We start from the raw sequence: 26,108 nt of genomic DNA on the forward strand, positions 1-26,108 counted from the left end.
TCGATGCCATTATCCAATACGATTTCCAGTCCTTCCTCTCACCACACCGACAGGGGCAACAGACGGCGCGACACCTTCCCCACTCACTCTCGCCGCGTTGACCTTCAGAACATGCTGGTGTAAATTACCACTCCTGCTCGGTATTTTCTTTGCCACAGGACTTCCTAAAGCGGAAGGGGCGGTGATGGTAGCCTGAGGGTTGATTGAGCCTAAAGGCTGTCTCATACCGACCATATTTGACGAGGGAGGGAAAGATGCTGCTTGAGGTTGGGTAGGCATTGAATTGGGACGACGAATGAATGGGCTAGGAAGGTCGGGGTCATCAAATGACCATTTGGCCGGAGTGGCAGCTTCACGATATATAAATGTCGGAGCCGGGATCTGCGTGGGCGCTACGCTTGCTAGACGGTTGTTGCCGGTAGAAAATGATTCGCCAGAAGCAGGACACTCTTGCTGAGCAACGACAATAGAGGGAGCGACAGAGCTTTTTCGAGGTCGAGGTACCCAAGGAGAGGGAATGGCGCTGATCATGGAAACATCTTCGCAGCACACACTCTGCAGCTCGCTAGGGCTACCAATAGATATGCGCTGCTGTCGTATGGGGAAACTGAACTGCTTGGCGGGGGTTGACTGAGTAGCACCCGCCCATTCTTGGGCCGTTTGAGCACGAACAACACCCGCAAGATTGCCCATTGATTTGGTGGCAGCTCGACGAAGAGGAGTGGCAGGTCGAGGTTGAAAGTGGGAAGTACTAAAACGTGCCTCAAGAGGGGCAAGAGGGGCAGGAGAGACGGCAGCAGTGGCTAGAGGAATTTTCGACGGGGTATCAAGACAGCGAGTGAATCGAGACACGGAAGGTGATGCTGGTGCAGTGCTATATGGGTATCAGTATGCTGTCGACAAGCACGAAAAACAAAGTCCAAACTCACTTGCGTTCCTCTAAGGGAGGCCGAGCGATACCTACTACACCAGTATGGGGTTGACCTGTACGCTGAATCAGCTCACTTTACCTTGAACATCACGCATTATAACGGACACTTCTCATCAGGCACATCGGTCACTCCGAAAGCCGTTTCCTTGGCCTCTTCTTCCAGCTCTCTATATCTTTCCCACTGTTCCTTTTCCTCCCGGAACCTCTCCCATTGGCCTCTCAGACTCTCCGCCGCTTGATTCAACTTTCTCTGAGTTTCCTTTGCTTCCTCTTCTCGACTGTCACAAAGATCTTCCCTAGCCTGCAAACTTGCTTCTCTCCCAGCCAGCTCCTTCTCTCTTTCGTCCAAGGCTACAGCCCGCGCTCTGATCTGATCCTCGAATTGTTTGAGCTCGTCACGTTTGGCAAAGAGAAGGGAAGTCCTAATGGTCAATTAATACAGGTGCTAAGGGTTTGTTGTACACGTACTGGTTCTGAACTGTGAAGAGTTTTCGATGTAACTTCATCTCGGGCATCTCTAGGAGGTCCTTGGTAGAGGGTCGCTTTGCGGGCTGCATGTAAAGTTAGTTAGATGCTACAGTAGTTGAATGACTGGACGAACATGCAAAGTAAGCATAGCTTTAATGACACTACGCAAAGCTGGGGAGTAACGAGCCGGAAGAGGGGGTATCTTGCCAGATTTTACCATGGTTATGAGTTCAGCTTGTGTTTGAGCGGCGGAGAATGGAGAGCTGCATATTGACCAGTCAGTTATTCTCTGACCGAGGTTAAGACAATGATACGCACTGAAGAGCACACATCTCGTAGACCAAACATCCCAAGCTCCATATATCTGACTTCGTGTCGTATCGGTTTTCTGCAAGGATTTCTGGAGGCATATACAGAGGAGTGCCGACATACGTGCTGGTAAATGATGCAGTACCCATGTCTTTGCTCAATCCGAAATCTCCCAATTTGACAAATTCGTCGGAAAGAAATACTAAATATAAATGTTAGCTGAGATATAGAGGCGAGACCTGCGATACGTACCATTTTCCGGTTTTAGGTCACGATGTAACACTTGGTATCTGGCTACTCCGCCATCCGTTGACGGAGCAACAACACTTTGCCGGCCTCCAGTATTGGCGGGACGTTCTGCCGGCCAATGGCAGTGATGAAGAGCAAGTACAATTTGCAGAAAGATATTCCATATCTTATCTTCTGGGAGGGAAGAATTATTGCGTTGGGCTCTTCTGATCAGGGTACCAAGGTCACCTGAGGTGCAGTACTGTGAATACGTTAGAGGATTATTGTAATTGATACCCTAAATGGGACGTACCTCCATGACTATATATATCCGTTCGTTCTTAGGGTCCTTAATCTTCTGAATGAGCTGTACGATATTTCGATGTTTTAGCGAGTCGAGGATGGCTCTGTTATTTGAAGAAGTCAGTTTACAGGTATCAGAACATCGAATGAGGGCCTACACTTCAGCAAGGATCTGCTTGCGGTCTTTCTCTGTCATTTTCGAATAGTCCAGTTGCTTGAGGGCGAATTCCTAAATGACGACGCTTCAGCGACAGCCAAAACAGCTCAATGTTGACTATTTACCTTGCCATCCGACACTCTCTGAACTTTGCTAATGACTCCAAAACTCCCCTTGCCAATATTTGATATTAGCTTATACTTCTCCAGCTCTGCTACATCGGCATATCCAGAACTGGAAGTGACGCCAGCAGATCGTCGAGGAGCCGCCATGTTGACCTCGTAGCCCAAGTGGTCAAAGGATGGTCGAAATTTGTCTTGGTGCGTTGGTTAAAGTTGGCTGTCTGGGCCTCTAAGGATAGCTTAAATCTTGGATGACCGCAATTTAACTTTAAGTTAGTCAAACAAGGCGAATAGGGCCTAAGATGAGTATGGAAAGAAGATATAGAAAGCGATCAACAAGACAAACCAAAGTCAGGCGCGGAAGGGACGGGAGAAATTAGAAATAAATTAGGAGCTTTCTAGGTTTTTAATTACGGTGTTTACGAGTTAAGAATGACCTCCACCCTCACATTCAAGATTTTTGGCCACCATCCTGGTGACTGTCAGAAGCGTATACCTCCTCGAATAAGTCTTTATTGTGCATCTATAACAAAAAACAAAGAGCAGATTGAGCACAATGCCCAGCCCGTCTCCGGAGGCATCCTCCTCAATGTCTCAACCTGGACCTCCATCCCGCTCCCCTTCTCCCGCGTCCTCCAACCCCGACGCTCCTGAAGCATCGCACAACAAGACGTTCGCAGACCTCGGTATCAGTCCGGAGCTATGCCGAGCATGTGCTTCGATGGGCTTTAAGAAACCTTCAGATATTCAGGCTGAAGCAATTCCTCATGCTTTAGAAGGCAAGGATATCATTGGTCTTGCTCAGACCGGTTCCGGTAAAACGGCAGCATTTAGTTTGCCGATTCTGCAGACATTATGGGAGAATCCTCAACCATTTTTCGCTCTTGTGTTGGCGCCCACTCGGTAAGTCTTTTGGATAAACTTGGACGTATTCTGATAAAGCTGTAGTGAACTGGCGTATCAAATCTCTCAACAAGTAACCTCTCTTGGATCTGGCATCGGCGTTCGCACGGCTGTCTTAGTCGGCGGTATGGATATGATGTCTCAATCTATCGCCCTCTCTAAGCGACCTCACATTATTGTGGCCACCCCTGGTCGATTAATGGACCATTTGGAAAACACCAAGGGCTTCTCTCTTAAATCCTTAAAATATCTGGTCGGTACTTTTTTTTTCCCCTGTGTGTTGTGCTTACGCCCGTATCAGGTAATGGACGAAGCCGATCGTCTTCTCGATCTCGATTTCGGACCTATCATCGACAAAATCCTTAAAGTTATCCCAAAGGAGCGTAACACATACCTTTTCTCTGCTACTATGACGACCAAAGTTGCCAAGCTTCAACGTGCTTCTTTGAATAAGCCTGTCCGCGTCGAAGTCTCTTCTAAGTACTCGACTGTCTCTACCCTCCTACAACACTATCTCCTCCTTCCTCTTAAGAACAAGGACGCTTATCTTCTTTACCTTGCCAACGAGCTTTCTTCATCTTCCATGATGATTTTTACCCGTACCGTCGCCGACTCTCAGCGATTATCCATTATCCTTCGTCGTCTCGGTTTCCCAGCCATCCCATTGCATGGCCAAATGACCCAAAGCCTCCGACTGGCAAGTTTGAACAAGTTTAAATCCGGTGGAAGAAGCATTTTGGTGGCCACCGACGTTGCTTCTCGTGGTCTTGACATTCCTCTCGTCGATCTCGTCATCGTACGTCTATTCTTACACCTTCGCTTGAACGCAGACTAATCTCCAGCTTCAGAACTACGACATGCCTACAAATTCTAAAGACTACGTCCACCGTGTCGGTCGTACTGCCCGTGCAGGTCGTTCCGGTAAATCCATCACTCTCGTCACGCAATACGACGTTGAGATTCTTCAACGTATCGAATCCCATATTGGCAAGAAAATGACTTCTTTTGATGTCGACAAGGAGGCAGTTGCACTCCTGACCGACACTGTTGCGAAAGCAAACAGGGAAGCGGCGTTGGAGATGAGGGAGAGTGGTACTGGTGGTGGAGGTGGCAAGCGAGGAAGGGATAAGGGGAAGCGAAAGACCTTTGGCGATGGAGATGACAGGGATAGGGACGATGATGTTGTGGAAGCTGGTGTGCCGAGAAAGAAGAACAAGTTCACACCGGGGGGCAAAAAAAAGGCAAGAAAGTAATATGTTCATTGCAAAGATGTTGTTCGCATTTACATGTCATGTATTGGATCATTTATCGGCATAGTACATATCATGTCGCACTGGGGAATGATTCATCCTTCGTCAAACAACCAAACAAACCTCAGTCGTGCAAAAAAGTGATAAAAAAAAATCTGCTTTACGCAGTACTGTTGAAAAATTTTCGGACATGGTCCTTTCCATTGACCCCAATCCCATTCAAAGCTACGTTTGGTCTTGGCAAAGTTCCTATCCCATCCCCATTCTTTTTCACTTCATCTGTCCACTCCCAATCTATCATGTCGTCTGGGGGAAGTTTTTCAGCGAAGCGTTTTTTGAACAGTTCGATATTGCCGCCATAAATGATCTGATGAGCCCATAACGCTGTACGGACCCATAAACTTACATAAGCACGATTTAGCTATCCATGCCGTCAGCTCATCTTTTCTCTGAGAGCTTGGGAGCATCAGTTAATCATGAACGTACGGGCTGGAGTTTGGCATAGTGTGCAGCGGACGTAAGGAGGAATATGATGAGGTTGTCTTTTGTGGGACATATTCGTTCCAGCAATCGACCGTGCTTTAATCGTTGTTCTCTACTGGACCAAACGCAGCCTAAACCTTCGAACAACCTCATTTCGGTCTGTTTCAGGCGAACCAATTAACGCTAATCGTATTCGGAATTGGATTGACTCACCTCAATACCTTTCTTCATGTCAATCAAATACCATGCCTTGGCCAACCCCTTACGCACAGGCGCCAAGTCCGTTCTTAACCATTTGTTGGCGTCTCCATACGTCGACATGACCTTTCTCTCCAATTGCATCCATGACCTAATCCACTCCTTTGCCCTACAAAAGCCCCGCTCGGACTTTGCATCAAATGGATGTGAAGTGTCCATCGTAAAGTCTTCCAGTAGCTTCGGGTAGACTTCTTCCACAAGACGACAACGAAGGTCATATTCGGTTTTAGCATCGGATTTACAAAGCATACATGAACATCGGATGTTTTCGCTAAAAGAAATATCAAGGCGAGCAGCATAAGTAGCGTTGATGTCGAATCTTTCGACAGTGAGTTCGCAATTTTTGGGCAAGTCGTAGAGGGCTCGAACAACCGCAACCTGTACGTCCGGCATCAATATGGCTTGAGAAAAAGGCCGATGAGATACTCACATCACCCCAGTACGTCAAAGAAGCCGTCGGCTTGCAAGAATGGTTTAGTAATGTCGGCGTCGCAAACAACATCAGAGGCCACTGTCGGATTTCGTCCACCTTTAACGGATTATCCGTCGCTTTATATGGTACAGAGAACCCGAACACCTTGTTCATCGCGATCGCTTGGCGGATCATTCGCAGATTAATCGTCTCCACAGGCTTAATAAGCTCACTGAGACGGCTATCATTACAGCAAGTCCATTGTGGTAAGGGATTGGTCCCTATGTTTACTCCGTTTTTCCCAAGGTTCAAACCAGTGAACAATTGCCCCATGAATGGGTCGTCGATGTAGCGGTGCACGGCGCGATTAATGGCAGTATAAGTAGAAGGTGGAATGTAATCTTCGTTGCTGTTGTCAACACAAGGCAGAATAGCGTTTCCCACGTCTGTGGCGTGGGTCGTAATGATGGCCTTGGAAACAAGTAAAAGATCCCCGGCTTTCACAGCATCCGATAATACCAAGCCCCGAGTATTCCTTCCTGGAATTATACGACAATGGATCGGACCCTGATAATCGGCTACATCGAGATGAGAGGCGTTTGACAAGTGCACTTCATGGAAGAGCGATGTCCAATCGTATTCTCCTTTCTCCCATTCCTTCCTTCTCCGCTCCAACTTTCTCCTCAATTCAGGCAACTGATAGCTCGATTCAGGATAGTGCGAGCATTTGTCGGCTAGCTGTTCCGCACTTTGCCATAACCTAAGTCCGTATGCCGAGTTGGCCATACGCCAATACAGTTTAGCACATTGTGGTTGACTAGCTTTGGCTTTTGGTTCTGCCACAAGTTTCTCCGCTTTGAGACAATCGCGGTATGCAGTGCCGTACAACTTTTGATCCAGGAGAGCTTGAGCACGGTTGAGGTAGAGGAGAAGCTGACGAGATGGGCTTCCCTTAACTGCAGGGTCAGCAAGGGCGGAAGTGTAATATTTGGCAGCAATGATAGGATTCTTGTTCTTCAGAGCTTTGTTGCCAAGATCCTTCACTGACTCCCATTCTAAGTCCTGTACAGGTACTGCAGGTGGGATTTTCGCGAACCGACTGGCGAGTTTGTCTTTGGGATGTATCTCGACGATATTGGTAGGTATATCTACGCAGATTACGTAGCCACCCCTTTTGCCATATCGGACGGCAGGCTCTTTGATGGCCAGGATAGTGCCGACAGAGTACAGTTCTTCGAGGATGGTCTTGATGGACAGAGAGTAACAAGGAGTGGAGGTGGGGAACTTTATGATGACGGGCAGCGAAAGTCCATCTGGATCTTCGACATGACTAAAAAATGCATTAGACGAGGTGCGGAAGGCAATAACAAAGCTCACAAAACGATGCCATCCTCGACCTTAGGTTTGGTAAGAACTCGGCAGATGTACGCGAAACCTGGTGCATTTTCAGTCGATCAACTGCTCAATAGCGGCAGATCACTCACGTCTGTGCTTATTTGGGCACTTCAAAGACATCGTATCAATTGTAGACAATTCTTCCAAGCCCATATTTGAACACTCGGCGACCTGATCCAGGCTGATATGCCTCACACGCATACCTTCTTTGTCCCACGAGAACTCGTCAGAGTGCCTTTCCATACCCCAAGCTATGGTAGCCATTCTCTTTGGGATTCTCTGCTTCTCAAGTGCCTTACCCACTTCATCCAAGTTGGCCTGTTCAGCTCGTATCAGCCTTGAATCTCCTTTTGTGATCATATGTCTTACGTCTGCTGACATCATTCCCTTCTCCAAAGCCGCAACAATTTTATCCTCTACTTCATAATCTTCTTCTGAATGCTTATTCTTGCAAGTACACATAAAGAGCCCATCCTTGACAGTCCATAATGTCGAGTCGAGGATTCCCGGCCTGACGACGGATGAGACGCCCCATAAGCTTGCGATCTGATGAGATTTTTGAGTGAACTGTTTTTCCTTGTTCTTCCACGCTGCCGAAGCAATCTCCATGGCGAATATGGTGGGGATTTCAAGGATTGGTGGCTTAATAAATGATACTTTGAAATGTCGAAACACGTCTACTATTCTTGCAGGACATCTTGCAGGAGCGCGTGAGGAAGTAACACACTGGGATCAGGACACTTTTGTCCAGGATTAAGGTACGAACGCAGCTAAATAACTAATTAACCACACCAACCCGAATAAAAACACACCGTGGGAAAGTTTGAGAACACGTGGCTGAAATCGTTGCCTGCCGTCACGCTTATCATCTCCACTGTTTCGTTCGACAACAACAAACAGTGTTCAGGCATATATTGACTTCCACTCCGTATTATCGGCTTTCGACGCTACTCATGGCCAATTTTAGGTCTGTTTACATACTCGGAATCATCCTATAATCTGAATACTCGCTCAACTCAATACTGGGACGACTCAACGACGTCTTTCCGCTTATTTGAGAGGCCGGTCGAAAGTCCTAGAGTCGACGAGTGAAGATGGCAACCCATGTGCCAGACTCTGGACCGTTGGATGTTTACTTCCGGGGTGCGTGTCCGTTTTCCTTTTCGAGGACTGCCAAGTATCAAGCGGACCGGTAGCGATAGTCTGACTGTGTGGTTCTGAGTATTGTAGACAACTGGAAGCTGACGGCAGTTGGCAGATGAGCTCGAGGGCCAGAAGCAACTAAGCGAGACTTTGGGGGGCGAGCTAGAAGCTGGTACCGAGGGTCAAACGCGCTTGAGTCTTAGAAATACAGTATGGCAAATGAATGTGTGAACAATATTGCGCAGTTGCTGACATCAACTATTGTAGCAGGTTGAAAGCCAAGCGACGCCTACGAAGTACCGTCAGCAACCTAGCGCTCTCTCCCTATCTGGCATCTGTGAACAATCGCAGGCACCAGAAGACACGTTTGCTGAGCAATTTAAATATAGGATCTGCTCCTCCGGGTTACTAGAGAAAGACTATGTGCCGGGTCTAAGCGGTGTATCAGGTGCCGATGCAGAACCGATAAAACCAGATTGGCCAGGACAGATGAGGAAGTGGATGATAAAATGGAAAGGAAGATGGGATGTCCTTGCCGCTGGCGCATGTCTGTTGGTCGGTTTGGTGATGAGGTTAGGTGTGGTGAAGTTTGCGGGGTTATTATTAGTTCTTGCTCTGGTCGCGGGAAATTATGTTTGGTATCTCAGGACCCCAACTCTAGTGAGTTATTTATGCACAGGGCAAGTTTTGAAAGACTGACTTAACGCTTTTCATAGTCACCATGCCTTCCCACGAACTCCACAGAAAGTCCAAAAGACCAAACCCTCTCATCATTAACAACCTTCCTTGCTCAGTCCGATTCTCTCAATGCCACCATGATGTCATCTCTCGAGATACTTCAACCTAATTCGGAGACTGGGGACAATTCTCACGAGCTTCGCTTAGCCCTTCATCGTCTCACCGACAACATGACAGATCACATCGCAACAGCAACGTCGACTCTATTAAAGATGACAGACCGAAACAAACTCGGGGTTTTGGGAGAGATGTACGATATTCCCGTCGTCGGAAGCTCTTTTTACTCAAGAAGGAGGGCAAATGAGTCATTTTCGAGCGATGGCGAGCAAGCGGATCAGACAGTACCCTCACCCCGCCGTACCCCTGTACGACCTTTGTCAACCCCTTCTCCCAGCAGAATCCCTCAGGCTGGCTCATTACGGCGATACGGCCATTCTGGTCGTTCTCAACACATGTCTATCATGTCTATGCCTGACCCAAATGACCGTTTCACTCAGATCCCAGAACGGACCCCACGACTCTCAAAGCGAGCCAGCCAGGAACGTGCAACGTCCAGAAAGTCTTGGAATCCAGAAAATATACACCATGAAAGGAGAATCATGGAAGCCGATGAGAAGGCGGATAATAGCTTCGTCTCTGCCCAATCGAGCGAAGAAGGTGATAAAACTTTGGTGCAAGCTTTGCGGGGTAGTCTTTCTCCTGATCCCAATACGTCCCCAGAGTTAAGCATGAGCACCCCTACAACGCCTGTAACCCCGATCACCAAACGCCGGCCGATCTCCACATCTTTCAAACACATCCCGTCCCCTCTCTCAAGACGCTTGTCTCAAGTCAGTGAGACCGGCCTGATACCCCTCCGAACAGCTCCTCTCGCCTATCGTTCCCGAACCAACAGCTCTTCCCTCCTCCCTTCTCCTTTTGAAACCGACTTCCCTTCATCTCCTATCCGTCCGACAGAATTTTCTGCTCGAGTTCTTGGGTCATCCGATGATGACCCAGGGCGAAAAAGGCGAAGTTTACAGAACATGCCGTATTATCCTTCTTCAGAAAATGATCATCTGTCAGGAGCCGACCTAACGCGAACCAGAAGTATGCCTATATCAGATCTTCAGACTCTGAGATCAGCACAATCGACAGGCTCACGCCCAAGACGATCATCTGTTAATAGAGACTTGACATCAGCCGGTCTTGGTCTTGGTCTACCAAACATTTTCCTTCCTGACAAGCGCTCTTCCTTTGCTTCTGTGTCATCTCCTCTATCAAGAACAGCACTAAAGAGGATTAATTCGGTCTCGCCGCTTACAACTCCTGCGCTTACAGCATCGTCTTTGGGTATTCACCTCAAAAGACGGCGGATGGCGTGCTGCCTTCTGGGATTGAGGTTCGAGGAGTCGAACAATATGTACTGGGAAGAAATCAGCAGCACCCTAAAGGAACTGTCGAGAAAGATAAAGGAGGAGCGCGAAGTCGTGGAAGATGTCTTGAGGAAGGTCAGAAAGAATATGGCCATCAAAGAGGCGCTAGATGATTTGGTCGGTGGACACTCTGGTTTCTCCGATATGGGCATATCAACCGTCGAAGCCACCTTCCCTTTCCCGACAATTCTTAATGATCAGCAGAGGGATTTCGCTCCCAAGACAAGCGACCAACAGCTACTTGTGGAACATATTGATAAGATGACATCGAGTATGGTGAAGGCATGGGGTGAGCTCGCTAACTTACGGTCCACACTGGGAAGAGAGGGCGAAGGAGAAACGTCGGAGAGGTGGGCTAAAGTCAGAAAAAGTCTAGGCGAGGTCATCAGGGAGTGGGAGAGAGGGAGAGAGGTGTCCAGCCGGATGGACGAGCGTGGTCAAGAAGAGACATTGGGAAATGACGAAGTCGAGGAGGAGAGCGACGAGGTGCAGGAACCGAAAATGCCTGACTTCCTGCGCGCATGGGAAGATACGTCCACATCTCGAAGCACATCGCTCGAAACAGATCGTCAGTCCTTTATCAACAAAGTCCACCTCGCCGAACATCTCTCTACTTCACCGCACCATGACGATTCATCCGTAGTTCTCGACCAATTGCCCCCTCCAGGAAAAGATACTGTCTTCGAGTCAGTGTCGGCACCATTACCTCGAGCCAAGGCTATTCTTAATGGCATGACAAGGGAAGAAAGGATCAAGCTAATGAGGGAGGTGAGGGAGAAGGGCGTGAATATTGAAGATCTCTTGGGAGTGGCTGAAATGAGAAAGGACGAAGATGCGAGAAAAAGAGGCGGTGAATTAGTCAGCGAGCTTGAGAGAGTCATTGATGTCATCAGGAAAATGAAGGAGCCTGAATTCGAAGGAGAATACAAGAAGACAGTAAAAACTGATGCTCAAACCGAACAGCCTTCTTTGGCATCATCTTCCCTTATCTCATCCATACTGGCTCCGATGACTCCCTCTCCAACCCCTTCGTCAGGCCCACATCTATCAAACACACATTTGCAATTCGATCTCGGAGAGTTGAAGAGGAGCTTTAGGTTCCCTGCGGCAGGGGAAGGCGGCAATGATCATGTTTTGGGTTGATACGTACGCGTTCTGTTCGATGTTGTTTTAGCTGCATACAGTATATACTCTGAAAACACAAAAGCATAACACTGCTCATTTAAGCTCGTTATGAATCAACTGTAGCCAGCCATCTCATTTAACTCCCCGTGTTTGAGATAGATACTCAGATAAGCCATCTGAACCTTATCCATGACAATTTCGCAACGTCAATAAAGGAGATAAATAAGCATACACCAAAAAAGTGTCGGGTTGATAATTCAATTTCTGATATACGAACCCTATTATTAAGTGTTCAAAAGCGATCATTACTATGCCTCATCACTGGCAAAAATGTGCTCAATTCCCGCAGCGTCCCAGTTCTTCTTCTCTCTGACACTCCAGAACGCAACTTCCCCATTCTCAGCCCTCTTCGGCTCCCATAAACGCTCGCGTGTGTCGTCATCAACAGTTGCATTGAACCACCTGGGTTCGTGAGGTGGAAGTTTGCCTTCAGCACGAAGCTTACGGGTATTGCGTTGCTTCTCTTCGTTCAGTGTCTTCAACCTAAACCCGAGCGATCAGAAATGTCGACGACACATGAGATATGGGAGAAACTTACCCCTGAGCTCGGTCATACTCCGCATTCTCAAACGCTCTTTGATCTGTTCGCAACCTACAGTCGGTGGGACAAAGATATTCTCCCAAACCCTTCGGAATGTCATTCTGTAGTCATACAAGCATTAGTATCAGTTCATACTCCATGTTTTTCAGTAAACCTACTAGTGTGATGGCAAAAGGTGTGAGGTTGAATGGCGCTTTTGGTTTCTCAGAATTCCTCCACAACAAAATGTACTCCTTCTGCGCCTGGTTCACATTCATGTCGGATTCAAGAGGGAGAGTCTCAGCGCTAGCCTCTCGCGCAATAAGCTGAGTGTCCCATCCTACAATGTCGTTAGTCTTGTTCTCGGAAATAGTAAGTAACTTAGAAAGGACATACGACCAGCGATGTCCCACTTGACGTTTTCGTCGGCATCCTTGACGTTACCCTTGATCTCAAATGCATCTCTACCTCTCCATCCTCGTGGCTTGAACGTAAGCGTGCAGGTCTCGCCAGTTCGATGATTTGCTGGTTCATATGGTCAGTCCTTCTGTTCTGTTGGGACATAAATAGAGAAAGCTACTTACTAACAACGAGGTCTCCGTAATGGTCAATAATAGGTGATCCCATTATGAAGTTCGATACGTTCGTCGTCACCTTTTTCCACCTAAATTGAGTCCCTCATCGTCAGCAGCACTTCATGCACAGCAGGCCGCATATAATGGTTGAGCAGTGATACTCACGAGTAGTGTTCCTTCACCAAGCCAGGTCCATACTCGGAACCTGCATCAGGATACTTCAAGGACGGATTTATCCATTCTTGAGGTATTATCAACTCTGCATGGGCCACCCCAGTCGGTCGAATCTCAAAGGAACGCCCTTGAAATTTGTTCTGGGCATCAACCTCGCCATAGTACTTCCATTTGGGTGCTTCAGAGTAGCACGCAGAGATAGGCTTTACCAACCAGTATACTGTCAGCCATTTTATGCGATGTGTTAGAACAGCAGCAGGGAATTACGTACAGGATGATGAGAAACTTGTTCAGAAATGTATCGATATCTGTTTGGAATGGCGTACTCGAATGATTGGCTCAACAGAGGGTTGAAGGGTTTGGCGATACGGCCGATAGTTGAGCTATAATTGCTCATCGCAAATGCACCAACGAATGCTATACGACGGAGGCTGTCTTTCTCAGAGGCAGCAACAGTTAAGCAAGCGTCGTATTCCATATCTTCCGCTAAGGTTACGAGGTTTAATTGATGTACACATGTTTGAAATCGTGATTCGACTTACCCATTCGCTGGAGCATTGAAGTGCACTCGTTGAAGCTGACAGGAAAGGAAATCTTTGTAAGATCTTTGCCCACAGAACTCTTTAAAATACTCCACACTATAACATGTGCTCCTCGTAAGCCGACGCCCTTCCGGTATTTATCGGTATAATAAAACAACTCACAGCTCACAGAAGGCCTCTTGTCATCATCAATAGGCAATTTGTGCCTCACATGCAGATACGGTTCCAAACTTTGTCTCGCAAGATACTCTTCAATCGTACCCTTTGCGGGAACAGATTGCTGCCTGACCAGCTTCGAATCTTGCACAGCGCCTTCTTCAGCCTCTCCACCAGTATCGGCCACTATACCGACTCCCCTATCAATACCAGGAGTCCCCGGTGTAACCGGCGTCCCAGGAAGTTCTCTCTCTGGATGAGCAATAGAATCATAAAGCTTTAAATTCGGCAACTGATTCTGCTCAATCGCGTCAAAGAACTCGTCGGTATCATCATCCTCGTCCCCAGACTCGGCGGCGACGATGGCATCGTGGGCTTCTTTGATGTTGGGGATTGAGGGAGGTGATAAGGCTCCTGATGGTGCGGTAGGTGTTGTACTCGAGATGGGCGGACCGGCAGATGTAAATGTCGTCTTGGAGAACGGAGAGAGTGTCTCGCCAGTTCCCGTCGTTGAGGCAGGTCCCAGGATACCCTGATCTATGGATGCACGTGGTTCTCCAAGCTCCGCAGGAGAAGTCGGCACGCTTACTCCGCTCAAACCAGCCAGTACTCCCTTCGCCTGCCTCAACGCCTTCTTCTTCTTCTCATTCACCTTTGCCGCATCGTTTAGTTGCTGCTCAAACTCCGCCTGCTGTTTGGCGATAGTGAGCATGTTCTCCTCCCATAGCTGACGAGCTTGGATTTCTCGCTGGATACGGCTTGTGAAGTATCGTTCGCGGTCGTGTGACATGGCGTTTTGTTTGAGGACGAGGCTAGACATGGTGGAGAGGGACTGGCGCAAAGCATCTTTGACGGCTGCTTGGCGAGCAGAAGTGGATGTGTCACGACCGGAGGAAGGAGGAGCGGATGGAGGGACAACGATAGAGTCGACGAGCTGGAGGGTAAGGTCGATTTGTTCCTTGATATTGAGCACGCCTAGTTCATAAGCATTCTCATAAGGAATAACCTCTGTAGACGGCTGATCGTCATCTTCGCTATGATCGCTATCGTCTTTTTCGAAAGCAAAGCTTTCTGGGTGGGTTCCAGTGATTCGAGTGTTGCTACTTTCGGACGGAGGTTTAACGCTGCCAATACTGGCGCCGCTAAGACTGGTAGCGGTACGTTGAAGAGTAGGGCTTAAAAACTGATCCGAAGGTGGCAGCGAATTCACAGCAGTAGCAGCGTTGTCATGCACCTTGAGACTAGCGCTTCTTCGAGGTAAAGGAGGGCCAGTCCCCTGGCCTTCTGCACCGGGACCATTTTGGTAATACTCAATGTTGAGCTTAATGGTCTGGATCCATCGTGCAATCTCTGCACGGTGCACAGACTTGACAATAAACTTGGGTACGGCTGAAGACACCTTGGAGGAAAGTTCGAAACGGGTCCCATCAGAGGAAGAATGAAGAGTGGCGACGGCCATGGCAATTGAACCTCGACAAGCAACGGCTTCGTCTTCGCGATCACGATAGTAACTAAGTACACCATTTTCGAGGACAAACCATCTGGTACGCCAGCCGCTCCTGTAATTGACCCATTTGCTGAGGAATCCACGGTGATCAGGAGGTCGACCGTCAGACTTGGCTTCGACAAGACTATCCTGGTTATTGACTTTGAAGCTATTTAGCGCATACTCATGCACGTGGACTAAACTTACATTGCCTCAAGAACATCTTGATTCTATCGTCCGCATTCTTTTCGCCGTCCAGCACCCTCTTATTACGCTTGTCCCTTACGAAGACATCTGCGCCTTTCTTGACCGCGAGTTCTACCAATCGAAGGTCTCGTCGTCTGCCAATTGCAGTCAGTCTTTCATACAATATATATATATATATATATGACTTACCGGGCAGCTTCGTGCAACAGGCTGGTCCCAGTCCTTCCATCCAGAGCATTCAAGTTGACAACTCCCATCCTATGCCTTATTAATACTAAACCGTGTAGTCCATTGTGATCAGGCTTACCTTGGGAGATCCAAGAACTTTGCAAGGGAAGCACTCTCACCTGGAGAATTCAGAGGGCTTGACACATATTGAGAGAGCAAAGCCATGTATTTACTCTGAAGTTGCGCACGGGATTCTTCAATGACGGACGCAACTTCAGGGGAGGCGGCGCACTCCAATGGCGTACGCCCACGATCATCCTTGATGGTATCATCAATCCTGGGATCAGACAGAAGCAGCTGGACAATGTCGACACGTCCCAGCTCACTGGCGACGTGTAAAGGAGTCGAAGGTGTTCCTGTACCAATTGGGAGGTTTGGTGAAGAGACGTTGGGAGAATTGAGGATTAAGGTTATCACCGGGACTACCAACCCAAACATCAGTCAATCATTGTCTTCAGATGTTATATCAGTGACTCACTACTGGCAACCCTTACAGCCATTCCCAACATCTGCCCAGCTTTCTCCATTTGCTCTTCTGTCCCGCCAGCTGCCTTGAGTTGGTTCAAAAACTGTTGTACCTCTGACGCATCCTCGGAACGGAGCGCAGAGAGTAAACGGAAGTTGTATAACGCAGATGGAGGGGCTGACAAGGATAGGTTCGAGTTCGAAGATGTACTTGTGGATAACTCTGCGCCCGAATCAGATACAGAATCACATACTAACATCCAGGACACAACATACTGGATGTCTTCTCAGGAGAGGCTCTCCTTGGCGTGATGGGCATGGGCGCGCTCATCGCATGCAGTTGGAAGTGTTGTTAGATGTACTGCAGGAGAAAGATAACGAAAGATGTGAATTCTGAATCCCCATAGGATACATCAAATCAAGCAGAGGTTCCTTACAATTTGTGGGAACCCAAGCAATGGAGGTTATGTGGGTTTTGTAATTGCATTACAAAATGACACTTATGGGGTAACTGGAACAGAGATCCCAATTATGAATTCCACACCCGCCATTAGAACTGATTAGAGAATTGTTTGGGAATCCTATGACGTCAAGATTAGTTATAAAATGTGTCATATTATTGGGTGGAGGTTAGTCCGCCCGTATCGTCTGGTATGAGTCGCCCATTATTGTATGACGGAATCGGTTGTTGTGACTATTGTGGATATAGCGGATGAAGCTCTATATCAAACCTGTCCACTTTGACCTTGTCCACTCATCTGGCCTTTTTAGTAATAGTACAGCAACACACAATGTCCGACATGTTCAGAAAATCAGTGCTGAATAAGCTACCCCATCTTCCGCCCACTCGAGCGCCATGGGCCGACGAATCGGAACCAATCGAAGAGATTGACGAGGAAGACGAACAACTCGACGGGATTGGAGAGTTCAAACCTGCGTACGCTGCCTGTGACCTAGTATCTCCCAAAAGGGATTTTTCTGACGTCTGGATGCAGAACCATGGGGCCTAGCAAGCACGATACCCAAGACTACTCTCCTCTCTCCGCATCGACCTTCTTCGCCCAAGCCGCCGAAGTGCAACCACCTTCCACACCTTGCACTTTTCGAGTCTACCTCACACCCCCTAATTTATCGATCGCATCTACCAATGCTGGAACGCCCCCAGGTCCTTCGGGGTTGAGGACACAGCAGCAAACGAATAGACATGGAACATATCTGGTCTGTCATCATGGAGGAGGGGCGAGCGGACTGGGTTTCGCACCCCTCGCGAGAGAGGTGAAGGCGAAAGGTAATGGAGAGATGGGTGTATTGGCGTTTGATTGTCGGGGACATGGTATGCCTTTTTCGAGCGCGAAATGTGAGTGCAAACTAATGCCGAGTTGACAGGCAAGACATCTACAAGTGACCCAAACCTGGAGCTTGATTTATCTCATGACACCCTTTTATCCGACTTTATGGCTATTATTGAAATGATGTTCCCTGATCCAAAAGAATCACCTTCTCTTATCGTCCGTTACGTCATTTTCCATGCCCCGTTATCCCAGCTGATCTCAAAGGCGCGGGCAGTTGTTAGGCCATTCAATGGGCGCTGCACCAGTAGTCAGCGCTGCTCCAGAATTGCAGAAGAAAGGATACACCATTCCTGGTGTTGTCGTTCTCGATGTCGTAGAAGGTACCGTACAAATTTTTTGCTTGCCTAGCAGAAAAACGCTAACATTACAAACAGGTACGGCAGTTGAATCTCTCCCACTAATGAAGTCAGTCCTCTCCAAACGCCCAGAATCTTTCCGTTCAGTGATAGATGCTATCTATTGGCAGTATGTCCTCCATCTTCGTGCCCTATAATCCGCCCATTGCTCATACTTCACATACCACAAAGCGTAACTTCCAACTCTATCCGCAACGTCGAATCAGCCCGCGTCTCCGTCCCACACATCATCGTCCCCGCCCCCTCTTCCTCTTCATCTGACCCTAGCGCAAATCCTGGAGGCAAACAAGTCTGGCGTACCAATCTCGTGGGGACAGAGCCATACTGGGAAGGATGGTACAAAGGTCTCAGTCAAAGATTTTTAAGAACCAAGTGCGCGAGGTTGCTAGTTCTCGCGGGTCAGGAGAGATTGGATCGCGAACTGATGGTTGGGCAGATGTAAGTCTTTGGTTACTTGCGGTTAAAGTAGTGACAGCAGGGATCAGGTGTTAGGCGGTTCATGGACTGACTTTTGGTGGGTTACACAGGCAAGGAAAATTCCAGTTGGAGGTCATGTCGGATGTTGGGCATTATTTGCACGAGGTGCGTAAATGCCAACCTTTATAAAAGAAAAGTGAAATAAAAGTGAAAAGTTCCCAGCTGAATTCTTGGATGTAGGATAACCCGGCAGGGCTGGCAGCTACCCTCATAACATTCTGGCATCGCAACACTCGCGTGCTCGTCTTACCGCCAAAGATTGGCGCACCCGGACCAGGCGCTAGAGGTGGACCTGTGGAGGTGAAGCAAGTTGGTCAACAGTGATTGTGACTGCTACTTGTACCAGGTTGGATAGGTCTTGGATATAGGTAGATAATAATGCATGTTTACAACAAACATGAGATGGTGAAATCGTTGTGTCAGACAGGGTTGTTGAATGCTATCAACTGCTTATCTGCCTCATTCGCTTTGGCTTAGGCGTGACCTCGTCCCAACTTTCGTCCTTTTTTTCCTCGCATCCTTCAGCTGTTTGCTTGGCCATACCTTTCATAGCTGCCTTGGGCGTATCGGGACTGATCGCAGTCAACTGCCCATTCCATCCATCTATCTCTCCTCTCAACTTTGGAATGGGCGTCGGAAGTGGTCGAGAGTTGGATATATGGATCACTTCGAGGATAAGAGGTGGAGGCGGAGCATACGGACCAAATGTTTGAATCTACTCCTACAAATCAGCTCTTAACCCTTTCTTCACTTCCGATCCATCTCTTCGAGAGAAAATAAAAATAAAAATAAAGAGAACCACCCACTTTCCTGACAGCATCCTTCCCATCCTCCAACCACCCAACAAGGTTCACCCACTCTCCTCTCCTTATCGAAACCATCTCCCTTCCTACCAAACCTTTCATCCGTACCATCCTTTTATCCTCTTCACTCTCTGGCGGCAAAAACGACTTTGACAGGCGCGAGAAGACTGCAGTACCAAGGACATCCGTTACATCCCGAACTGATGGGGAGTTTGCCAAGAGTGGAATGGAGATGTCGGCGAGGAGGGTGGGCGATTGAGCGGCAGTGGCTGTAGGCTTGCGAGCAGATGGGTGGGAGGTGATGATGAGGATGGATTTGCGGTTGTTGAAATGCAATATCCTGCTTTTCCCACGACCTATGAGTGTTGTGTTCTTCCAACCTGCCGTACATAAAGAGATACATCACGTACTGCCCAATAAGGCGCACTTTGCGGCGCTTCAACCCTTCATGAACCGCGTGGACTGGGATAAACAATGCTGGTGTAACGGCATCGTTTCTGCAAGGAGGAGGTTCTCGGAGATTGTATAGCTGGGTGGATTCAGTATGACGACTGGTTGAAGCATGGGGCATTGAGGTCCAGCACTAGCTGGTATAGAGCTGCTTTCTTTCTGAAGATAATTAGAAGGAGATGAAGATGTATAGGTGAACAAACAAACGCGTCGCGTAAAGCTGACTGGATCATTTGCGTGCGGCAATAAGGGCTTGACCGGCAACTTTTCCCGCGTTTCGGGCTGTTTTCTGACGGAATTTGCGTTGGGAGTTTTGAAAAAACGCGTTTGAGGGCTGCCGGCCAACACAGCAAAAACTGGTTTTGTGGGCCGAAACGCGGGGAAAATAGAGGGGGAAGGCAAGTAAGAGTCTCAGGGAAAGCCACGTGCAGGCCATGCAAATACAACTTGCATGTCATCGATCCAGGAAATTGCACGTGGGCTGCACGTGGGCCTCACATTTTCAGGTAACAATCCACGTGTTGAACCCTGAACGAGAAACTCGACGCGTTTCGTCGAAACTCGTTGGATTTTCTCGTTAGGAAAAAGACGACGAGATATTTTTGAAACTCGGAAAAAAAAAGCGGGAAGCTGCCGGTCATGCCATTTTTACGAAATCCGCGAGTCAAACGCGGAGGATGAATCTCGTCGAGATTCGTCGCGACGGAACCAATTTTGTATGACGAGTTTCTGAAAAGCGGCTCAAAAAACGGCTGTCGGCCAAGCCCTAATACATTTTGCCCGCCCGTCCTCAATGTTCTTCGTTGTCCCTCCAACAACCTTGATACAAAATAAACTAACTATTTTTGCGATACATTTCATAATTACTTCATTTCAAGCTTTGGATATATAATCGTTCTGTGATCTCCTCCAAATCACATCTTTCTCCAGGTATAAATTCTCATTATTAGCCCTCCAGGGAACGGCAACACCAGACCGTATTCGGGTACTACCCAATTTGCGGGTCGTGGAGACGCTCAATCAAATCCTTGTATTTGGAAGCATCGCCCTTCAAGTGTTTGATAAACGGCTGTCTCAGAAGGATAAAGGATGTTTAGCTGTCACGAGAACAGGAAAAGCTCTCAAGGCGCACAGAATTACTCATGAAAGGAACTGTCTACAATTTGTTCGCCACAATAAGTGCTTATATCGGCTGAAACTCATCGGTTTGTGATTCAACCTTTTGGTTACCCATTGGACTTGTTAAAGGAGCCCATATATCCCAAGGTAAAGATTATGCCGTCGAGCTCATCAGCCAAGGACAAGGAGGAAAAGTTGAAAGCAAAGCGTAAAGAGTATTTGAAGAAAAGTGACCCTGCAACGGTCGAAGAGCTGGTTGATGGCAAGACTCTTGTAAAAGATTATTTCAAAGAAGGAGAATGGAAGCCTAGCTGGGCTCATCTAGAATTTGTAAGTACCCACAACGGAAAACGTACGAAAAACCTTGAGTAGTGAGATGTCAGAACTGATTAGTTGTTAGAACGGCGATGCTTGCTTGGATAATATTTTAAAGAAAAGCAATGAGGGGTTTTACGTTCCTGCGGGCACGATTCTCCCCCTTGGAGCATCCATGCAGCCTATGACAGTCGTCCGATATGGCGGGTAAGCATAAATGATCACTCTCGTTTTTCGGTTGGCGTATTCTGACACTCAAATTATCAGGTACTTCCCAGAAGGGACTTCCTTCCCCGGCGGTGTATTAGTGCCCATGTACGCGAGGATGGTGAATGTGAGTGGTCCGATTAAAGATGATTAATCATTTGGTTTGCTGACCGGTGTTTAGCTCTTACCCAAAGAAACGACCAAGCCTGCGTCAAAGTTGAGTGAAGAGTCACTATGTACTATACAGTAGCGGGCCTGGAAGCGGCGGCCCAGGAACTTGTATTTGTTTTGGCGGTAATGGAGAACATGTGGATGTGGCTTTAAATCTATTTCTGGACGATGTAGCATGGCATTACGCTTTATTCGAAGGGTAGGGTTGTCCCGATCGAAAAGATCCTGATCGACCGTTCTTCCATATGTGTATCAAGCAAGACGCCTTAAATTGCTCCCATCAACAATATCAACCTAAATCAAAACTTCTAGATGCTCACTTACAGCTCAGTAAAATAAAGAATAGTCCTGTAAAGCATCTCTAACTCTGTTAGTCCATCAGTGACAAGCCCAAGAAGGCGGACTCAAGTGTAACGTCAGGTGGAGATCCTCATTGTTCTTTCTTAGCCTCAGTATTCACAGGCGGAACCATCTTGCACCTCCCCTTTCCCTCGATAAAATCCGGGTAATAATGGGTAAACGCGATATTACATTTCATGCACCAAACAGCTCTAACTCCAGTGGGCGTTCTCCTCCTTTCTTTAAGCCGTCACGGGTTGTATCAGAGTGATGTTATCACCCTTCAACAATATACGTCCTAAAGTCAGAAGTCAGCGCTGTTGGTTGTAACAAAGGAAGGAATGTGAGATAGGGCGCTGGTAAAACATACCGAGTTCTCTCCGTGGGGGAACCTCCTTTCCGGGCTTAGCACCACAGTCATACACTTCTTCGGCGTCATCCAAAACCACGTTCATGAACTCATCAAAACCCTGGTTTCATTCCCAGGTTAGTTATGTCATCATTCAGTCAATTGGGCAGAAAATTGGACTCACAATGATGTACGCTTCGATACGGAAGTCGTTGTTGTCGTAAAGCCAAATTGCGACACGGTTGTGCTGTCAGACGAGAGCATCAGCTTTTCGAATCTTTTGATTGCCTATCACATCGAAAGACAGACCTTTTGAAGGTGGGAGAAAATGATGTTGATGGGCTATATGCTGATGATCAGAAGGAATCCTCTCGGCAAACGAGCAGCATAACACACCTGAACCATCACTTTTCGGCCAGACATCTTGACTTTTTTCTTTCTTCTTAGGGGGCCGGGTTTAGAGAGTGTAATTCGCCGTGTTTGTGGCTATGTGGATGCTGAAAATCTGGTTGTTTATGCAGGTTATACCGTACTGAAGTATCTCGTTCGAATTGACCAGAGTCCGCGGAGCATGCGACGAAGAGTGCAAAGTATTCCATTACGTAACATGATCACTTAATTCGACCTCCACTTTGGGATATTGACTTTTCGAGCTTTGGACCAGCAGTCGAGCTGGCCGATTTCTTCTTCGTTGGATATTTGCAGGTAAACACTCTTTTTTCTCCACCATATATTCAGCATGGCAGCCCGCAAGCACAAGATCCACGTTCCGTGTACCTCTGCAAACATTGGCCCGGGGTTCGACGTCTGCGGCATCGCTCTTTCCCTCTCTCTTTCCCTCGTTGTCACCATCCCTTCTGCGTCGTCTGGCGCCGAATCGTTGCCCAAGATCATCTACACCGGTCTTGACTCCGATAACGTTCCTCTTTCTCCCTATAAAAACCTTTTGACTAGAGTAGCCCTCTATGTCCTCCGAGCAAACGGTATCACCACTTTTCCTCCTGGAGTGACCATTGAGGCTCACAACGAAATCCCGTTCGGACGTGGTCTTGGTTCCTCAGGAGCCGCGGTCATTGCCGGTGTCCTTCTCGGTGACTTACTCGGTAACCTCAATCTCCCCAAATCTCGTTTGCTTGACTTTGCCCTCATGGTTGAGCGACATCCGGACAATGTTACTGCTGCGCTTATGGGTGGTTTCGTTGGCTCTTATCTTCGTGAGCTTTCTCCTGAGGACATGTCCGCTGCCAGCATCCCTCTGGCAGAGGTGCTCCCAGAGTATCCCCCAGATGCCGGACCCGACTGGGGTAAGAGCCCCCCTCAGCCCCCTCACGGTATTGGGCACTTTGTGAGGTTCGGATGGGCGAAGGAGATCAAGGCGATCGCCGTGTCTCCCAGGTTTGAGCTGGCTACTGCCAAGGCTAGGGGTGTATTGCCAGAAAGCTACTCTAGGAAGGACATGGTGAGATTTAAATTGCCTTTGGTTGCTTTTCTGTTCTGACTCCTTCGTAGATCTTCAACCTTCAAAGATTAGCCGTGCTTACTACCGCTTTGGCTCGATCTCCGCCCGACCCTGACCTCATCTACGATGCCATGGGTGACCGTGTCCATCAGCCTTACCGAATGACCCTCGTATGGCGCTCCTTCTATCCTCATTACAATGCTGAGACTGATATGACATGGTGCAGATCCCCGGTCTTCCCAAAATTCTTTCCACCCTTACTCCCACTTCCCATCCGGGTCTCCTAGGTATCTGTCTTTCGGGAGCTGGTCCTACCATTCTCGCTCTTGCCACCCACAACTTCGAGGCTATCGCCGACGAGATTGAGAGAATATTCGGAGATGAGCAGGTTTTGGTCGACCATAAGGTTTTGGATATTGACGAGAAGGGAAGTTGGGTTGAGGATATCACAGAAGCTTAAGAGGTTGGGATTGTTGCAGTATAAAACGCGGATATATAAGCATTGCATGGCTACTTACTGGAACTGCGTTCCAAAATGTGAGTAATTACGCTGGAAGTCATCTCTGTAAATATTTGATCGGGCAATTGTGCTGCATCATTCGCATAAATAGGGGCACTGCTCGGCCTCGGGAGGGTTTTTGGTTTCAGGCGCAGAACTTCAAAGATGAAACTGGCCGAAAACCAACCACTGCTGATCACTGCTAACCCTATCAAGATATAGGAAATTTACAAGCTGCATTTGGAGGAGTGACAGTTATTGATCTGTACGACAAAATTCAATAGCCCGTCTCGTAATAAATCAATTCTTTTTGGATTCTTCACTTCACACGAGGGTCTCTGTCCTAGAGGTCCTTTATTTTCTTACCAAAGCCTTCAACTGATGCCGTCCTGTCGAATGGAACCACTATGAAAGTAAATTATGGCGAGATGCGTCGACCTAGTGATGTTTTGTATCTTTGTTATGATTGTAGCATCAGCTATAATCATACGAGTACAAATAACATGTCGTCGCTCCTTTTTAATGCAGTTTCACTGTGACATATCCCTGAGTGACCCTGTTAAAACCTCCATCCCCTCCCTAGGCCCAGTCTCTTCTATCTCCTGCTCAATCCTTTCCAACCTCTCCGCATCCCCACTCTCGCCCACCACTCCTGGAGGAAGCATTTTCCCCAACGCCCAATTAAGATAAGCCGCTCGTCCAAGTTCCCAAGCTTTGGTATGTTCGCCAGAAGAAGGTGGTAAGCCGGTTGAAGTCGGGATGGGGATGATATCGAGGGGAATGAGAGCGGACTGGAGGGATGTAAGTGTTGTTTGAAGTTGGGCGGCGCGTGTTGGTAGAGGATTGACTTTGGGAGAAGTCGATTCAGCATTGGCAAGCTTACTAAATTGATGGAACGTACGACCAGCAGAATCGATGATTTCTTTCACGAATCCCACCTGTGCTTGACGTTGTTTCAGTACTTCTATCCGCCGGTCAAGCTTCTTTTCAGCGATTTCTAGACGCTGAGATACCAGTCGGGCCTTTGGCGATGCAAATAAGCGTCGCAACAGCGAGGGATAGCCGGAAGGGACTCACTTGTTCAACCTCCGTGCGCAGCTTATCAAGCTTCATCTGTAGCCCATCTTGTCCCCCAAGTTGTGTCGCGACGTATTCTCCCCGAGAGAAATCCAAACCCTTCTGCCACGGCTACTAAATCGTCAGCTCAAGGAATTTTTCGGTTCTGATACTCGACTCACTAAGACTACTTCTAAGTCGGGTGAGAACTCAAAAGGATTTCGCAGTAGCCATGAGGTGAACATATCAAAGGCTTTATCCACATGTGTCTCTAACAGCGTTTCTAGAGCATGCAGACCCTAGAATGACAAATGATCAGTTACTTGATCATAGGGGCTTATTCCAACGTTCATTAAACGGCCTTGCGCTTACGTGAATCAGCTCGGCTCTAGATTTAGAATCCTTCGCTACCGTGTTTGTCCAATTGTCTATACTAGTCACCGCATTATACATCTCTAAACGGGCAGTCTCCGTAAGATCTGCACCGAGGTTTTTAGGGTTGAAGCCTACAAGCTGATACCTCTAATATTAGCTTGTTTCTAATTTACCGGTGGGCACCATTGCCTAACAGCAGACCCACTTCATGGATGAGCTTTGCTTGTTCCTCTTGAGTTAAGGGCTGTCGCTCTGTTGGCTCATACAAATATCCCGGCGTGAGACTTTCGGGGATATCCGCAGGCGGGATGGAGTCGAGGGTAGTCTTGCTGGAACTAGCTGCTGGAGGTTTGCCAGTTCGACTGGAGACTGATTTTCTTGGGGCCATGCTAGGATGTAGTTGTGTTTAAAATAAGAACGGGGAGATGAGATGCAGGATGTAGAGATAATGATGAATGCTGGTCCGCGCTGGTGATTGCTTGCTTGCAAGAAGTGGTTGTTTGTTTTGATTTAACGCGTGCGGAATCAGGCCGAAGATTAAAATGATGCTGCTGATGATTATCAGAATTCCACGTCATCATTGTTGATTCGACTTCTTCTTCTTCTTCTGCTGCTGCTGTTGTCGTCGCGTCGTCGAAGCTCGAAGCTGCTGCTGTTGTTACAACGGTCAGCTACGGCGAGTAATTACAGCGAAGTTCGTGAATACCGTGTATTTCACTTCTTCCTCT

General features: G+C 47.9%; 11 protein-coding genes across 11 annotated transcripts; 5 read left to right on the top strand and 6 right to left on the bottom strand.

Annotated features, from left to right (window-relative positions):
- Positions 1-9: 9 nt before the first annotated feature.
- CNBH2710 (hypothetical protein) lies at positions 10-2,668 on the bottom strand (the record flags this gene model as incomplete). Its single annotated transcript, XM_768726.1, has 10 exons — positions 10-874; positions 930-984; positions 1,037-1,353; positions 1,400-1,482; positions 1,533-1,662; positions 1,718-1,910; positions 1,961-2,198; positions 2,250-2,343; positions 2,398-2,468; positions 2,522-2,668. The coding sequence occupies 10 exons, from the start codon at positions 2,666-2,668 to the stop codon at positions 10-12; spliced, it is 2,193 nt and encodes a 730-aa protein (XP_773819.1).
- Positions 2,669-3,074: 406 nt separating this feature from the next.
- Positions 3,075-4,674, top strand: CNBH2720 (hypothetical protein; the record flags this gene model as incomplete). The annotated part of the gene is made up of 4 exons (XM_768727.1): positions 3,075-3,421; positions 3,467-3,674; positions 3,723-4,217; positions 4,270-4,674. 4 exons carry the CDS (start codon positions 3,075-3,077, stop codon positions 4,672-4,674), a joined length of 1,455 nt encoding a protein of 484 aa, XP_773820.1.
- Positions 4,675-4,831: 157 nt separating this feature from the next.
- On the bottom strand, positions 4,832-7,828 carry CNBH2730 (hypothetical protein; the record flags this gene model as incomplete). The annotated part of the gene is made up of 7 exons (XM_768728.1): positions 4,832-5,092; positions 5,158-5,313; positions 5,368-5,790; positions 5,843-7,154; positions 7,202-7,259; positions 7,309-7,537; positions 7,589-7,828. The coding sequence occupies 7 exons, from the start codon at positions 7,826-7,828 to the stop codon at positions 4,832-4,834; spliced, it is 2,679 nt and encodes an 892-aa protein (XP_773821.1).
- A 485-nt stretch (positions 7,829-8,313) lies between these two features.
- Positions 8,314-11,658, top strand: CNBH2740 (hypothetical protein; the record flags this gene model as incomplete). The annotated part of the gene is made up of 4 exons (XM_768729.1): positions 8,314-8,362; positions 8,478-8,572; positions 8,630-9,022; positions 9,079-11,658. 4 exons carry the CDS (start codon positions 8,314-8,316, stop codon positions 11,656-11,658), a joined length of 3,117 nt encoding a protein of 1,038 aa, XP_773822.1.
- A 290-nt stretch (positions 11,659-11,948) lies between these two features.
- CNBH2750 (hypothetical protein) lies at positions 11,949-16,384 on the bottom strand (the record flags this gene model as incomplete). The annotated part of the gene is made up of 13 exons (XM_768730.1): positions 11,949-12,183; positions 12,239-12,342; positions 12,400-12,560; positions 12,617-12,745; positions 12,805-12,884; positions 12,961-13,172; positions 13,241-13,455; positions 13,512-15,314; positions 15,361-15,494; positions 15,550-15,618; positions 15,668-16,010; positions 16,067-16,276; positions 16,330-16,384. The coding sequence occupies 13 exons, from the start codon at positions 16,382-16,384 to the stop codon at positions 11,949-11,951; spliced, it is 3,750 nt and encodes a 1,249-aa protein (XP_773823.1).
- A 460-nt stretch (positions 16,385-16,844) lies between these two features.
- CNBH2760 (hypothetical protein) lies at positions 16,845-18,562 on the top strand (the record flags this gene model as incomplete). Its single annotated transcript, XM_768731.1, has 8 exons — positions 16,845-16,990; positions 17,049-17,386; positions 17,440-17,561; positions 17,620-17,725; positions 17,780-17,870; positions 17,933-18,199; positions 18,289-18,343; positions 18,419-18,562. The coding sequence occupies 8 exons, from the start codon at positions 16,845-16,847 to the stop codon at positions 18,560-18,562; spliced, it is 1,269 nt and encodes a 422-aa protein (XP_773824.1).
- A 118-nt stretch (positions 18,563-18,680) lies between these two features.
- CNBH2770 (hypothetical protein) lies at positions 18,681-19,612 on the bottom strand (the record flags this gene model as incomplete). The annotated part of the gene is made up of 3 exons (XM_768732.1): positions 18,681-18,953; positions 19,045-19,381; positions 19,452-19,612. The coding sequence occupies 3 exons, from the start codon at positions 19,610-19,612 to the stop codon at positions 18,681-18,683; spliced, it is 771 nt and encodes a 256-aa protein (XP_773825.1).
- Positions 19,613-20,766: 1,154 nt separating this feature from the next.
- Positions 20,767-21,382, top strand: CNBH2780 (hypothetical protein; the record flags this gene model as incomplete). Its single annotated transcript, XM_768733.1, has 4 exons — positions 20,767-20,940; positions 21,011-21,132; positions 21,193-21,259; positions 21,314-21,382. 4 exons carry the CDS (start codon positions 20,767-20,769, stop codon positions 21,380-21,382), a joined length of 432 nt encoding a protein of 143 aa, XP_773826.1.
- A 502-nt stretch (positions 21,383-21,884) lies between these two features.
- Positions 21,885-22,414, bottom strand: CNBH2790 (hypothetical protein; the record flags this gene model as incomplete). The annotated part of the gene is made up of 5 exons (XM_768734.1): positions 21,885-21,940; positions 22,013-22,112; positions 22,176-22,238; positions 22,301-22,333; positions 22,388-22,414. The coding sequence occupies 5 exons, from the start codon at positions 22,412-22,414 to the stop codon at positions 21,885-21,887; spliced, it is 279 nt and encodes a 92-aa protein (XP_773827.1).
- Positions 22,415-22,730: 316 nt separating this feature from the next.
- CNBH2800 (hypothetical protein) lies at positions 22,731-23,910 on the top strand (the record flags this gene model as incomplete). The annotated part of the gene is made up of 3 exons (XM_768735.1): positions 22,731-23,450; positions 23,501-23,620; positions 23,677-23,910. The coding sequence occupies 3 exons, from the start codon at positions 22,731-22,733 to the stop codon at positions 23,908-23,910; spliced, it is 1,074 nt and encodes a 357-aa protein (XP_773828.1).
- Positions 23,911-24,479: 569 nt separating this feature from the next.
- CNBH2810 (hypothetical protein) lies at positions 24,480-25,768 on the bottom strand (the record flags this gene model as incomplete). Its single annotated transcript, XM_768736.1, has 6 exons — positions 24,480-24,796; positions 24,851-24,971; positions 25,027-25,137; positions 25,188-25,304; positions 25,378-25,527; positions 25,586-25,768. 6 exons carry the CDS (start codon positions 25,766-25,768, stop codon positions 24,480-24,482), a joined length of 999 nt encoding a protein of 332 aa, XP_773829.1.
- Between the last annotated feature and the right edge of the window lie 340 nt (positions 25,769-26,108).

Source organism: Cryptococcus neoformans, chromosome 8 (genome assembly GCF_000149385.1).
Source record: "Cryptococcus neoformans var. neoformans B-3501A chromosome 8, whole genome shotgun sequence".
NCBI classification, from domain to species: domain Eukaryota; kingdom Fungi; phylum Basidiomycota; class Tremellomycetes; order Tremellales; family Cryptococcaceae; genus Cryptococcus; species Cryptococcus deneoformans.